We start from the raw sequence: 14839 nt of genomic DNA, 5'->3' as shown, positions 1-14839 counted from the left end.
GACCAAAGCAGAGGTAGGAGTAGTATCCCTATCCAGGGCTGGATATCCTGCCTGCTGCTACCTCTGCAGCTGCTGCAAGGCACAAGGAACCTCAAGGAGGGCTTTCTGCCCTCTGCTTTCATGGAATGAAACAGCTTCTCTCCCCTTACTCTTTTGCCTATGATGAGTCATGTTCTCTCCTCTGTCTACATGGGTGTATGGAAGCAGCTTTTGAGGGTCTCTTGTGTTGTGGAGAGGTCACTTCAAGACTGCAATGGAAGTGTGATATGAGAACTTACTGACCACCACTTGCTTAGTGGCTTTTCTGGATATTTCCCTGGTTTTGTAGTGAAGGAGGAGGAGGTGGCTGCTGGCAGAGCCAAGCTAGTGGCCCTTCTGCCGCTTCACAAGGTGCTTGTGTCCCTCTATGATCTGCTGCAGAGCCTCATGGTCATCCAGGGTGGTTAGGTCCCCAAGCTCACTGGCCTTGTCCTCCACAATTTTCCGTAGCACCCGACGCATAATCTTACCCGAGCGTGTCTTGGGCAGCCGGTGTGTGACCTAGGATGGGGAGGAGCAGAGTCAAGGCTGAGAGAAAGGCTTGGCCAATCTGCCAGTGTGGGTGTTAGACCAGTTTGCTTGTGTTACCTGAACATAATCTGGAACTGCATACTTAGCAATCTTCTTTGAGATGAGCTCCTGTAGCTCGGCAGCAAGAGTCTCCTGTGTGTAGCCATTGTCCTTCTTCTTCAGCACAACAAACACATAGGCTCCTGGCAGAAGGACCACCAGGGTACTGAGCACGGTGCATACCATGCCCCTGAGACCTGCCTGGACCTAGTGCCAGGAGAGCCCCTCTCTGCTGGTAGCCTCAGGGGATGCTCTGTAGCCAAAACTGTGTGCTTTTGGCCACACAGAAGCACTGCTTCAGCCACCTTAGGCAAAGCTAGCTGGTTGGTGGGCAGGTGCAGGTTGTGATGGATGTGCTGAGATCCCCATTAACATGCTGTATGGTGTGGACACAGCACTGCTACCAGTCCCACTTCCCATCGCAGTGCCATAGCCCCGGGAGATGTTTTGGGGCAGGAAAGAAAGCATCTTACCTTCTCCCTTGATCTCATGTGGATAGCCAATGACAGCAGACTCTGCCACTGCCACATGGTGATTCTGGAAGAGAACAGGGTAGGGGTTTGACTCGGTGCTTTTAGCAGGCTGGCTGCCCCCTGGAGCTGCCCTGACCTGACTTGCTGCAGCCCACAATAATGCAGGGAGACCTCAGGGACCTCAGATGGTCTCTGCCCTTTTTCCTTCCTGCCTCAGTAGGTCTGCAAGCACTGATCTTTTCCTCCTGCCCCTGACTGCTTTAGTTTGGATGGTTTTACCTCCCACCCACTTCTCTTACCACAACATTCTCCACCTCTGCAGTGCCCAGCCGGTGTCCACTGATGCTAATGATGTCGTCCAGCCGTCCTGTTAGCTGGTAGTAGCCCTCACTGGTACGATATGCACCATCCCCAGTGAAGTAAAATCCTGCAGTAGCCAGAACCATGCCATAGTAACTTGTTGGAGGGAGCATGTGAGCTGCTCAGCAGCCATACTCTCACATTTCCCTTCCTCCTCTGTTGGCTTTAGGGCCCATGTACTCTGCTTCTTTCTCAACTGCTCAGGGTAAATGTGCCTACCTTCCTTGTTAGTCTTCTGCCTGTGTTGGTCCTGCTCTATCATCAGGCTCCTCCCTCATTCTGCAGTGTACTGGCTAATGCTGTGCCTGTCTCATCACCATGTGCTGGGGGCACTTTGCTCCAGTGCAGGTGCCTGTGGTCTTGCTGCTTCTCTTCGCATTACATCAAGACAGACACACACTCTTGGGCTTGCTCAGTGCTCTGGGTGAGTCACAGAGGCTGACAGGGTTTGCAAGAGATGCAGCAAGAGGTCTGTGCTTAAGGGGACTGGAGGCAGAAGGACAAATCCACTGCCTTAAAACAATGTGTGATCCAGTTGGGAAGGTTGGTGAGGGGCAGTGCTGTGATACCAGACCTGGGGAGATGAAAGGCTTCAGGACTGTGGAGGGTCTCTGGAAGAACAAAGGAGCAATACCAGCTCTCCTGAATCCTGCCCCATACAGAAAGCCAGCAAGTGGACCCAACCATACCCAACCAAATGTGTGCAAGTGTTTTGTCACATGTTTTCCTTACCTGGATAAGAAGTCAGGTAAGTTTCCAGAAATCTCTTGTGGTCATTGTAAATGGTTCGTGCCATACCGGGCCAGGCTTGTGAGATGCAAAGAGCTCCTGAGACATCATTTTCCAGAAGAACATTTCCCTGTAAAATAGTTACCTTTTAGTAACCATGGCTGAAGATACTTGGGATGCTTAGGTACTGCCTGTTTAACAACACTGTGATGGAAATGTCAGGGAGGGCAGTGAGGAGGATCCCGTGTGCCTCACTTCAGCAGGACGGGCCTAGTCTCACCCAGCATATGCCTGCAACAAAATGCCTCTCATGGTGGGATGCAAGGCCTCTCCAGGGAGACTGGCTGTCCCTGCCCAGCCCTGTCCTTCCTGGAAAGGTGTGCCAGGGAGCCCAAACACAACCTCTCTTGTCAGGACAGTGCAAGCTGGACAACAACTCAACCTCTGCACTAGCTGGAAAAACAGCTTCCCTGTTTGTCCCTTTCCAGTAAGGAAGGTTGCTGTCTAGCAGAGATGAGCAGGAAAGACACGCTTACGGATTTCCACTGCCACTGGCAAGTACGCACGGCAAGCACCTGGGGAAAAGGGGGCTGAGCAGCGCCTGGACTGCAGGTTATGAACATACCTTGTCATCCAAGAGGGAGGGGCTGATCCCAAAAAAGGGTCTCATAGCCATGCCTGGAAGGATTTCAGCTCCAGGATTAGAAGGACGGGGTGAGATACAAATGCCTCCTGTTTCTGAAGGAAAAGAAACTGTAATGCTCATCAAAATCAGGGACAAGAGGAATGCCAGGTAGCACTGCTTGTCCAACAGCCTTTGCCCTGTCCCTTACTACACATTGCACGGGCTGGGGCTGGCTTTGCCAGAGAGCTGGGTAAGGAACTTTGCAGAAGGATGATAATGCTCATTTAGTTCAGCAGGGATCTGTTGAGACGTACCCTCAAATCCCCATATTTATCTAGGTTAGCTTTAAAGGCCATTTTTCTCTTTTATGTTTGGGTGCTCAAGGGCCCTTACAGCCTTGCTCATACAAGACTGTCAGCAACAACCACTATCACTTGGCCAGAAAAGCAGCAGGTCACTCCTAAAGCCTGGGAGAGCAGAAGCTGGAACAAGGAATCATATGCATCTCACCAGTTTGCCACCAAGTGTCCACTACTGGGCATCGTGTCTCGCCGACCACACGGAAGTACCATTCCCATGCCTCCTTGTTGATGGGTTCCCCCACTGCAAGGGGAAAGATAATGGGGCAGAGCAGAAATAGTGCAGTCTCCTGAATCTGGGGTCTCATGTGCTGCTACTCTTGGTAAACCCTCAGTCCAGAGCAGGTTTAAACAGGTCCAAAGAAAAGGGAAAAAAACCCACAGTCCAGGGAACTTGTCTCAGGTAGCTAAAACTAACTAAAACAAAGGAGAGCTCTGTCCCGCTGTCTGTCCATCTGCAGACAACAACAGTCCAGGAGCAGGAATGTGGAGGAGTGAGTGCAGTGTCTGAAAACAAACTGTGCCCTTCTCTCCCCCCTTCACTTTCTGGAAAAAGTCTTAAAGGTGCAAAACTTATTATTCAGCATAAACAGAACAAGACGATTGGGAATAAAAACATTACATAGTCAACCCAGGACATTGTGAAGAGGCACAATGTGATGTCCAAGGATTTGCTGCCCCAGCCCATTTTGCTGCACTTACCTGAGCCAAGCAGTTTAAGAGAAGAGCGGTCATACTTCTTCACCCATTCGTCGCCGTATCTCAGGAGCAGGCGGATGGCGGTGGGTGCCCCATAGAACTGGTTAATTCTCAACCTCTGCACTGTTTCCCAGTAGCGGCCTGGAATGGAAACAGAGCCAGTAAGCATCCACACAGGTCCTCCCAGCCCAACACCAAGGCAGAGAAAGAAGAGGTGAGAGCAAAGGCCAGTGCCAGTACCCTCAGCCAAGTTAATCGTATAGCAGGAAGGATGGAAGCAGTTCAGGAGCAGCAGCCCCTTTTTCTTCACATCACCCAGCTCTGCTACCGTTCCTTCTGCAGGGAGGGAGGGCGATTAACAGCTCCACCCTTGGAGAAGCAGCAGTGGCTTCCTAAGCAGAGGAAAAGACTTCCCCTTGCAGCCCATGGGCTGCTGCTGAGGTAACAGAGCCTTTGCTGCTCCTGTCCTGGCATCAAGCTGCCAGCTCCCTGCCTGCTGTGGATCTCAGGGTGCTGTGGAATGTCCCAGCTCCCCTGAGTCACCTCACTCACCAGGGTTAGGATAGACAGGAGTGCTCTCAAAAAGGACAGTGGTACCACCATTGCAGAGGGGGCCGTAGACCACATAGGTGTGTCCCGTGATCCAGCCAATGTCTGCCACACAGCCAAAGATGTCCCTGTCCTGGTAGTCGAACACGTACTGAACAAGAAAAGAGAGGCAGTGAGGGGTTTCACCTGGGCCTGCATTCCTGGCAAGGGGCACAACAGGGAGCAGTGTACTCCCTGTCAGCCCTAACATTATTGTGTTCTGTCCTCCTACCACCCCTGCAGGGACACCTTCTTCCTGCAAAGAGTTTTTTGGTTTTGTTTTTTTTTAAATCAGAATAAAATTAGTTAAATAAAACTGAAGTTAAATAAAAATCAAAACTGTGAAGATGCAGGAGACAGACACTTAAAAAAACCCCACATACAAATTTGCTCTTTTCCAATGGTAAGAGATACAGCTTATCTTTCCTTTAGCTGGTATCTAGACAAGCCTGATCCAGGTATACTGTAATACCCAGAACCTTCTGGGTATTCTGTACTTATGTGACCATGTGGAAGGAGAAGAGTTGTAGGCAAGGGCAAAGTGGTAGAGGACTCCATGAGCCTCCTGTAGGTGCTGCTGGACTCCAGATGGACAGTAAACACTCAAAACCCCCTGAGCTCAGCAAGGAGCCCAGCACAGGAGCAGTGAGGCAGCAAGCAGAGGGACCATGTGATGCCTTGGCCCAGAGCAACCCCAGTCTGTCCAGAAGAGTTGGAATCTCTCCATCTCAGCTGGGTGAGTGCAGTGCTGTGCCTGCAGGCAGAAAGCAAAACAAGCTCTTCTTCCCACTGCCCCATTTATTCCTCATGAGACCCTTGGCTGCAAGGCTGGAACGTGAAGGAATGATGACTACCCTGTGCAGGGCAGAGCTGAGTGCTGTCATATTGGCTTCAACACAACCAGCTTCCTAAAGCACTACGTCATTTACTCAGTGCTTGGAAAGCTTCCAAGGGGCCACTCTCCCACTAGCCTATCACTTCTTGCTGTTTCCTCTGATTTCTGTGGTTTCAGACCCCACTCTTTTCTTCCTGCAGCTCCCTGCTGACTTCCATCTGGGGACTCCAGGGCTTCAAGTGTTCAGAGGTGCCATAATGGAAGCTTCTTTTACTTCTTCTGTCTCTTTCTAGTGGAGCAGTGAGTTTTGGCAGCAGCAGTCTGCCCCATCCAACTGAGAGATGTGAGTGTGTCGGCCCTGTGTCCAGGTTTTCCGTGCTCCTGGGAGCTAACATGGCCACACGCTGCTCACCCCCTGCATTGCCATTCTGGAATGACAACCCTGGCTCTTGCAAACCTCTGAGGGTCTTGAGAGGGTCACCCATCACACTGGGCACAACTTTGTTCACAGGAAAGCCAAGGGTTTCCACACCTCTGGCACACCTCGCAGGAGGTATGGCCTTCAGCACTCACGGCTAACAGAGACCAGCCAGCCCTGAGCTTGCTTTGTCACAGGGTGTGTGGTCTCAGGTGCTACTGGAACTGCAGTCACACTCAGGAAGAGCCAGATCCAAAGCTAAGGGACTATTCAGGTGAGAACTCCCTCTTACATGGAACCTCATACTATGTCATAGGAATGCTCCCTCCAACCATTCCTACAGCCAAAAGCATCTCTGCGCTGGCCTCAGTGCCCCTTTTATCCAGTTCTAAGTTTGTTTTGGGCATGTGTTGTGGTTAAAGGTTTTCCTCTTCCCCAAGATGACCCACACTCTTCAGATATAGACCCTTTGTCATGAGGGCACTCACCAGCTTTTACAGGTATTGCCACATGTGCTCCTCCCAGAAGCACTGCCTTTGATCTCCCACCTGAGCTGGGGTAGTTACACTTAGGAAAAGCCACAGTTTCTAGGAACCAATTGGCTTTCTCTTCCTAACCCAGTAATACAAAATTACTCTTGCCAGGCTGAGCATCCTATCCAATGGTTCTGTTTAGTGCAGGGCAATAAAAGAAGAAAGCCAAGAAGGTAGCTCAGAGCAGTATGTATTTGGGAGACTCCGCTATGGAGCACTACCTGTAGCCAGATATGGTCTTCTGGGGCTTGGAGAGCTTCCCAGAGGCTTTGCTCTGGATAAAGTTGGCTTGTAATGCAACAAGGAGCATGTGTCTTCCCTGCACTGCCTATGAATTGCTGGCTCTCGAGCACTTTGTGGCTGGGATCCATTACCTTGTGTGTGAGAGCAGCAAACAGCAAGTAACCAGCTTGGGAATGAACCAAACCCTTGGGTTTGCCAGTACTGCCTGATGTGTAGAGAAGAAACAACATGTCTTCACTGTCCATGACAGCAGGCTCACAGTATGCATCCTCCTTCATCATCTCCTGCAGGAAAGAGCACAGCAGTTCTCTCAGGGTCTCACAGCCTCCCTTGTGTCATTCCCACACCTGCTTGTGCACCTCTCTCCCAAGCCTCCCTCCCCTCTGAGCGCTTGTAGGGAGCATTCTGCTTCCTACAAACATCTTTCAGAAGAAATTTATGGCAGGGGCTCACCTGTTCAGAAGTTGTGCTCCTTGCTGGCAGCCTAGCCATCCTGTGTGCTATGGATTATTGGCACATGCCAGGTCTGCCAGCAGACCCCTGTGTGCTATGGATAGCTGGCACATGCCAGGTCTGCCAGCAGACCCCTGTGTGACAGTATAGTGGCAGTCCAAGGCTGGATTCACAAAGTAGCAGCCCATGTCTCATGTGTTTCTAGGCCCCTGTCCACCCTACTATGTCCTCTGGCTTGCACTGCCTGCCCCTGGACAGTACAGGGCTGGTAGTGTGGGAAGACACACCAGTGGCCCATTCTGATGGCTACTGGGACTGTCCTGAACTTGTGTGCAGCTCTGACTGTCACTGCTGCTATGGAACAATGTCCCCAAATTCTGTCAATGCCAGCAAAACTGCTATGGCCAGGTGAGATCCTTTCCACCCAGTGTCCCTGCACCCAGAGCAAGCACTTTGCCCAGGAGAAGAGGCAAAATTGCTGGGCAGCCTCTCACCTCCTCCAGGGGCACATCTAGAGCTGTCATGGGAACCTTGCTTGTGGTCCTCATGGAAACCAGAACCCGTTTCACTCCAGGGCACTGCTCCACAGCCTGGTCCACTGTCTTCTTTAGCTCAATAATCTTGCCACCTCTTAGCCCCTGGTTCACTGTAATCACTGTCTCTGACTGGGCTGCAGAAGACAGAAGAGCCACATAAGCAACTCTGCCCCTCTCCACCAGTCACAGAGCAGTTTGGCTCTACCATGATCTTTCACCTCTCTCTCTGTCTCCCAGCGCTTTGGACACATGTCCCTCACTTAAAAAAAACCAGCAGCTTTGCATCTTGGTTTTCCATTAATTTCTGCCTGTGCTGCATCCCCTTACAGGAGACATTGTATCCCAGTCCTTCAGTCCCATGGATGAAAGAGAAAACCTGTTCTTCCCATGGGCTGGAATGTATTTAGTGAGCTCATGCCATTAATTGGGTTGCTAGTACCTGCTCCATGACTATACATTATTTCAGGATACTCTCAGAGAGCCCAGGGAGTCTCACTCAGAAAACCTTTGCCATCCACACAACCCTGAGCCCCCCGAGCAGCTGAACCAACAAGCTCAGCACTGTCCTCCAAGGGAAATACGTAGCTGTTACCCACTGCCTCTTACCATCCCGGATCCTGTCAGCGAGAGACTCTGCACTGAAGCCAGCAAACACCACAGCGTGCACGGCCCCGATGCGGGCACAAGCCAGCATGCTAGCCACTGCCAGCGGGCACGGGGGCATGTAGATTGTCACCCTGTCACCCTGCTTCACCCCTTGCCGTTTCAAGGTATTTCCCAGGCGGCACGTCAGCTCCAGCAGTTCTCTGCCCAAAGAAGCAATGACACAGTTAGAGGCTTTCTTGCAGATCTTACCTGCGTGCATAAAGATGGGGGGCTTCAGAGTCACAAGGACACAGCTTATATCTCTACATACCCAAACCCTTCTCACTCTGGAAGACCATGGGAGAGCTGTAAAAATCAGTGGGAAGGAAAGAACAGAGTCTCTAACATAGACCGCTGTTTATGGAAAAGACATAAATTAGAATTATTTCTGTACAGCAACAGCCACTGGCAATTCCTCTGGCTCAGCAAACCCACAACACCTCAGCTGACTTTCTCAATGACAGCCTCCACATGTCTTACCAACCTGTACAACCAGTGTGACACACTGCCCTGCACATCTGGAGGTTACATGTGAGAAGTTAGATATCTTTCCCTAAAACAGGATCCCATGCTTAACTAAAGCTGAGTTCAAGCAAGAACAACAGCTGTAGGAAAGAAGTGAGCAGAAAGATGTCTCTCCCAGAAACCTCAGCTTGGCTGTCAGTGAGTCATTTTATGGAAGGGCTCTCCATGCATGGGGATTGGCAGGAGTGGCTGGTCATATTTGTTATGTGAGGCCTGAAGTCAGAGAGGACAGAAGGACTTCTTTGATGTGCAGAGGGATTTAAGTGAATTCTGTGGCAGTGACTCAGAGAGCAGGCAATTTAAGCTGGAAGGTGGGAGGCCCCAGACCAACCTAGCAGGGCTGGACAGGCAGCCACCCCAGAGAGCCAAATCCAGCAGCACTACTGACATGGGGATGAGTGTGGGATTTCTCAATGCATTTGCAGTTGTGAATTTGCCTTCCTTGCAGACCACTTACCCAGAAGTTTAGATAACAGGAACCTGGGTGGGAAGGCATACGTGTGACTTTCCTGTGTGTCTTACCTACAAGCATTGCAGTGCTGTCCCAAGAGACATATATGTGCCCCCCCCGAGCTGGGCAGGGACTCCCTAGGGCCCAGGAGATTTAATCAGGGGGTAGGTTAAAGTTTCAGATCAGCACAAGCCAGCCAATAGCTACCATACTCTGGATATGTGTGAAGGGATGCTGCATGCCCTCACATGACACACATCAGCAGATCAGCCCTGTGCAGTGTTCATGCATGCCACAATATGCCTCTCATATGCTGAGAGGTGATTACTGACCTGTACGTCACCCGTACCTCCTCTCCAGGTTCATCCTTCTCCCAGATTAAAGCCACTTTGTCTGGGGCTACATGGACGTGACGGTCCAGACAATTCACTGGAAAGAAAACCCCAGTATGATTGACAGAGCAACCCTCAGTACCTCTTACCTCTCCTAAAGCCAGCACTGCCTGTCCCATTTGCCGGTCAAAGTCAGGGCTGTGTGTGAGTCTTCTCAGCATTAGCCTTGGGCAACCTTTGTGGATAGCAGCCAGGAGATCACAAGCACCATCCCAAGCCTGTTACGGTCCTCACCAGTCCAATACCTGCCAATCCCCACTATCAGCTTCCTCCTTAACTGTGACGTCATGCAGTCCAGAGCAGAAAACACCTCAAGTCCCATTGTAGGTCCCATCCCCAGTGCCCTCAGAGTGCTGACAAACATTAACTAAACCGTCACTCCACCCAGCACTGCCTTGCAGCTGCCTCCGGGGTGAACTAGGGCAGTTTTTAGTGGCGGTGCTCCCAAATAACAAATGTAGGACAAAGGGAAGCTCTGCACTGGAAGGCTGCAGAGTGCATTCGTCCAAGATGGAAAAGAGCCAGGGTAAATACAGAGTGCACAGCTCCTGGCTTTCCAGGGACATTGTAAGCTGAGGCTTTGGCTGCAGTTCTTCCATGTAGTTTCCCACATTGCTGGCAGCTGCAGTTTCCTCAGAAGCCTTGTTCCACTCTCTGTTTTCCTTAAACCCGCTAAAGTCATGGGATGATGCAGCAGCCCCAGTTTGCATACCAACTTTTTTTCTCCTGACCATTTGTAGTTTTCCAGGACAGAAACGCATATAAAAGGAGAAAAAGTAAGATGTCAAATCCCAAAGGCAAATAACTCCTGCTCTTTTCCCCAAATAGATTACATTAGATCTGTTTTTTCTCGGAGGTCTGTCTTGTATTTTGAACACAGGGACCAACAGCACTGTGAACAGGACAAAGTGTCACCACCCCGTGTCTTCCTCTGATAGACCCCCTAAGCCAATAGCTCCAGTCCACAGAAGAGCCTCCCACTACAGTGGTGACAGTACGGCTCATTTCTCCTGTATTTTGCTTTCCACAGATACATCTTGCCTCCTCTGAGCAGGAATGACCTAGAGCAACCCCGCCTGCTGAATGCACAGGGTTTCAGTGTTAGGGCTGATGGTCCCGCAGGACAGAGCTACTGCACTGCAGAGGGATCCACAGGGGCTGAGGGAGAGCAACCCAGCTCCCAGCACACACCAATCCAGCTGCAACCTCTCTGATGAAACCCAGCTGCTTCCTTAGGGTCAGCCACAACCTTACACTACAGCCACTGCAGGACCAACTGGACGTTTTGGGGATCCCCCTCTCTCCAGACCTTTAACTCTGTGCTCTTCTGATACATTCCCAGGGCTGAAGTCACGCACATAGAAGCGCCTGCAAGCACTTGGTACAATCCCATGTCCATCTCCTTCCTTACCTGTCACATTCAGCTGCCCTCCCAGGAACCAGGAGACTCTGCCCTGGCACAAGTCGCAGTCCTGGACAGAGTGGAAGGGGGTGATCCAGGTGAGCCGGCTCCTTCCTAGTGTTCCCCAGAAGATGTCACTCTGCTCCACTGACACCTTGTACAAATCTTGGTGGTCCTTGGGTCTGGGGAAGGCGATGGCTTCAGGCATGTAGGCAGTGAGAGGCCCGTGGCTCCAGGGTCTGGCAGCCATCAGCCCAGAAGGGCATCTGGGAGCCTGATAAAGAGCTTTGAAGCAGAAGGTCCTGGCCAGCAGCCTGGCCATCACTGCAGGTATCTGCCTCTCACCAAGGAGATGGATACCTGCAGCCCTCACAGCTGCTCGGGACACCTGGCCCAGGCAAGACTCAGGCCTCTGTGGAAGGTGGGGCTATGTTGTCCTGGGCTGACTGGACACAAAGCAGCTCTCTCACACAGGGAGCCCGGACACCCCTTCTGCCCTGCCTTGTTCCTCTCCTCCTCTCTTCCAGAGCACTATGGGAAAAAACAAATTCAATCACTGTAAGGGAGGGGAAAGGGGTGGACTGTAGAAATATTTGACTGAAAATATCCTTCATGCTAATCTGAGTCCTGACAGCAGTTCTTGAACAGAAGCCAGGTTAAATGTGTGCCTGAGCTCTCCTCAGGGGCCAAGGTGCCTGGGCTAGGCTACAAGAGCCTGCTCCTTCTCTCCTAGGGCTGCACTGCATCCCCAGAGCCACCTGCTTCATCCCCACTCGCCTCCCTCACACCTCCATCTATCCATCACCATCCCCTCCCTTGCCACAGCACCCCTGCTGCATCCCCCTGTCCTCTGCTGGCCACAAAGGCACCTTGGGGCAGGTCCCTGTAAATCTTAGGGCCACCCCCACGTTAATCATGAGCAACAGCCAGAATTAATGCTCATTTCTGGCAGAGCACTAGGCTGTGGTGGGCGAAGGAAGGCTTTTCTCACTTAGCTGTCAGCTGCAGGAGGGGAATATTGCATCCCATCCCACCCACCTTGCTGGGTGGCTGTCAGAGCTGTCCCTCTGGCAGGTTGGGCTGGGCTCTCTGTCTCCTCCCAGACACTACAGACCGCCTGTACCACCCACCAGCTGGGCTGGGAGCATTCAATGAGGCCATGGTGGAGCAGCTGGGGGTGGTTTGGCGTGAAGCACTGCAGCCCATCTCCTCACGCTGAGACCTCCCACCACCCACCACAGCAGAGCTCAGCTGCCTCCCTGCCTACAAACAGGGTTTTTTTCTGCCTTCCTTCAGGCCCTATATAGGTAGTTTTTTAAGGTAGAATTTGCAGGATTCCTTAATGTCATTGACCAAATTCCCTTCTCTTCCTAAGGGGCACAAGAGAAGAGCAGAGAAAGGCTCTCCCTGCAAGTAGGGTTGTTCCCAGCCAGGGACACCTAAGGAATCAACAGTAGAGATGACAGGGTTAGTAGATCTCTCTGCTCTTCAAAGTGCAACACCACTCACAATCTATGGAGCTGGTATGTTTGGTGGACAGGCTGGACACCAGTGTGGGAGAACAGCCACTATTTTCCATCAGGTGCACTCATCCCAGACCACACACCTGTTTTGTGTCAAAGCCACCCCGAGCTTGGTGGCAACCTACAAGGGCCCTGTCCTCCTGGGGAAACACAGACCTTTGGGCCTACAGCCTCATTGCTCCACAAGTCTCTTATTTCCTCTGCACCTCAGCATTCTTCCTGTCCCTGGAGGACATTAGGTTTTTGCACCAGACCCCTCGCAGGCTCTCAGCAGGGCAGGTGGCGCCTTACCCGCGGTCCTGCTTCAGCAAAGGCTCCGCTTCCGTTGGGGAGGAGCCCACCGCTCCCTGTGGGGCACGCCAGAGCCAATCAGCTGGCTAGCTTTGAAGATTGACACCCGGTTTAGCCACTCAAGAAGAGTTGCACTCGGCTCTGTGGCAAAGCAGGTTTAAAAACGAGCGCAGGGCGGCAGGAGGTCTCTTGGCTTTCGGCCGTTGAGCAGGTCACTGCCTGGGCCGGGCCACACCGGGCTCTGCTGTGGCGCTGGCCCCTTCCCAGGAAGCCCACCAGGCCCTGTGCCAGTGGGGCACCTGGGGCCCCTTCCTGGCAGAGCCTGCTGGTCCTTTTTTGCCAACGGCTTCACCAGACCATGCCGCTGGGGGCCATCCCAATACTGGGTGCAACCATGAGACCGGGACTAGCGCTGGGAGCGGCCCCACAGTTGGCTCTGGGTGCATCCCCGAGGCCAGGAACAGCTGGGGCCGGGAGTGGCCACCATCATCCCAAACCGGGAGCGGCCACATGGCCAGGACTGCACAGTCAAAATTGGCAGAACCGGAACAGCGGCACACAGCTGTGGCTGCCTCGGCATGGCTCACAATGAATTTTGTTTGTTTAGCTGCTTGTAGCCAGCCATGCTGTGGACAGAAGCACAAAAATGGCAGCAGCAGCTTTTTCTGTTTTCGGTGCTCCCCATGAAGAAAAGCACTGAGTAGAGCCAGTGGCCGGCGCAGCTCGCACGGTGTCAGCAGAAACCAGCAGCGAGAGGCACAGCGAGCAATCTCTGATGCAGAGCCTGGATGAGATCAACATTTCAGCACTGCAGAACTCTATAAAAACTGTTTCAATTGATTAAGCTTGAAAACAGATGAGCCTACAAACACTGGTTCTCCCCTGAATCAGGAAAAGGAAAGGGTGGAGACGCGTAGAGAAAACAACATGGGACACTGAGGCCAGTGAAGACGGAGTCAAATTCTAGACAGCAGGGGATTGAGGAGACGCCTTAATTTTGGGCTGAAATTCTTTTGTAAGGCTATGGTGAAGATATATTTGGTATATCAGACTGGTTTTTCCCTGTAATTCATGGAATGCATTGGGGACATGGAGCGTTCTAACCACAGCCATGAGCAGAAGCATCTGTGTTGAAAAAGCAGATGTTGCAGCTGCTGTGATCCAATGAGAATCTTGAACAGAGAGAGGTGAGAGAGAGGAGAAACCTTGCCCAGGAACAGAAAGAAGAAAATCTCAGTTCCCAGAGATGGATGAAAAGAGCTTTTGCCTTCATACTAGAACAGCTCATCCTTAAAATAGTACCCCATAAGTTGACATGGCCCATGAAGGCAGCTGTGGGAAGGCTGCAAGAAATGGGAGGGACTTCACAATTGCAACTTTCCGGGCAGCTGCTATATGTGGAAATTAAAAATCACGAGAGAACTGTTTCTTGTGGAGAAGTCTCCATGGCATGGCAAGAGAGACTCCTCTCCCTAAGAGAACTGAAGAAAGACTGTTTTAGAGGTGGCAAACTGACTGAAAGTCCCAGGTTTTGTCTCTTTACGTTTTCAGTGGGAAAGACAAGAGGGTGTGGGGGGAGGAGAAGTGTTCTGAAGGTTTATTTTGATTTCCTTTTTATATTTTTCTTTTAATTCTGTTAATAAAGTTTTCTTTATGCACTTAAAAGTTCTGAGCCTGTTTTGCCCTCCTCCTAATCCATCTCACAGCAGGAAATTAATAAATAATTCTAGTGGGTGCATTGATGTTTGACCAGCATGAAACCCACTACACCTGGTAACCCAGAACAGGCTTCCATTGCTCACGAATTGGCGCTCACCTAGCTGTAAGTCCCGTGGGTGCCCTTCCCTCTCAACCAGCTCCCCTGCACTTGTAGTGTCTGAGTGCTGCCCCAGGTCCTCAGGCCGGCGAGGCGCTGCAGTCTGTTCCTGGCAGAGGCTGAGCCTGCCTGGAGGTCTGTCCGGCTCTCTTAACACCAGGGCACATGTGATATGGGATGACCCAAAGCACCAGGGCTGCTCTGGATGCTGAAGTGACTTGTTCTTTCACCAGTTGTATGCTGTAACTTCTGCTCCAAGTAGAAGCACACCCCTTTCAATTTTGTATTTCACTGCAGAGAGAGACCCAAGCCCCATCTCTTCCATGCCTCGGTG

General features: G+C 51.6%; 1 protein-coding gene across 1 annotated transcript; it reads right to left on the bottom strand.

The window, feature by feature from the left end:
• Positions 1-41: 41 nt before the first annotated feature.
• LOC119701565 (acetyl-coenzyme A synthetase 2-like, mitochondrial) lies at positions 42-14835 on the bottom strand. The gene is made up of 14 exons (XM_038138368.1): positions 10885-14835; positions 9414-9510; positions 8067-8266; positions 7419-7594; positions 6603-6755; positions 4407-4554; positions 3858-3995; positions 3307-3399; positions 2797-2909; positions 2175-2301; positions 1382-1509; positions 1083-1146; positions 628-752; positions 42-540 (listed from the first exon to the last, which is right to left on the bottom strand). Exons 1-14 carry the CDS (start codon positions 11195-11197, stop codon positions 364-366), a joined length of 2052 nt encoding a protein of 683 aa, XP_037994296.1. The 5' UTR covers positions 11198-14835; the 3' UTR covers positions 42-363.
• Between the last annotated feature and the right edge of the window lie 4 nt (positions 14836-14839).

The sequence above is a fragment of the Motacilla alba genome, chromosome 5 (genome assembly GCF_015832195.1).
Source record: "Motacilla alba alba isolate MOTALB_02 chromosome 5, Motacilla_alba_V1.0_pri, whole genome shotgun sequence".
Classification (NCBI taxonomy): Eukaryota; Metazoa; Chordata; class Aves; order Passeriformes; family Motacillidae; genus Motacilla; species Motacilla alba.
The sequence above is the reverse complement of the archived record's forward strand: the minus strand, read 5'-3'. Positions and strand labels throughout refer to the sequence as shown.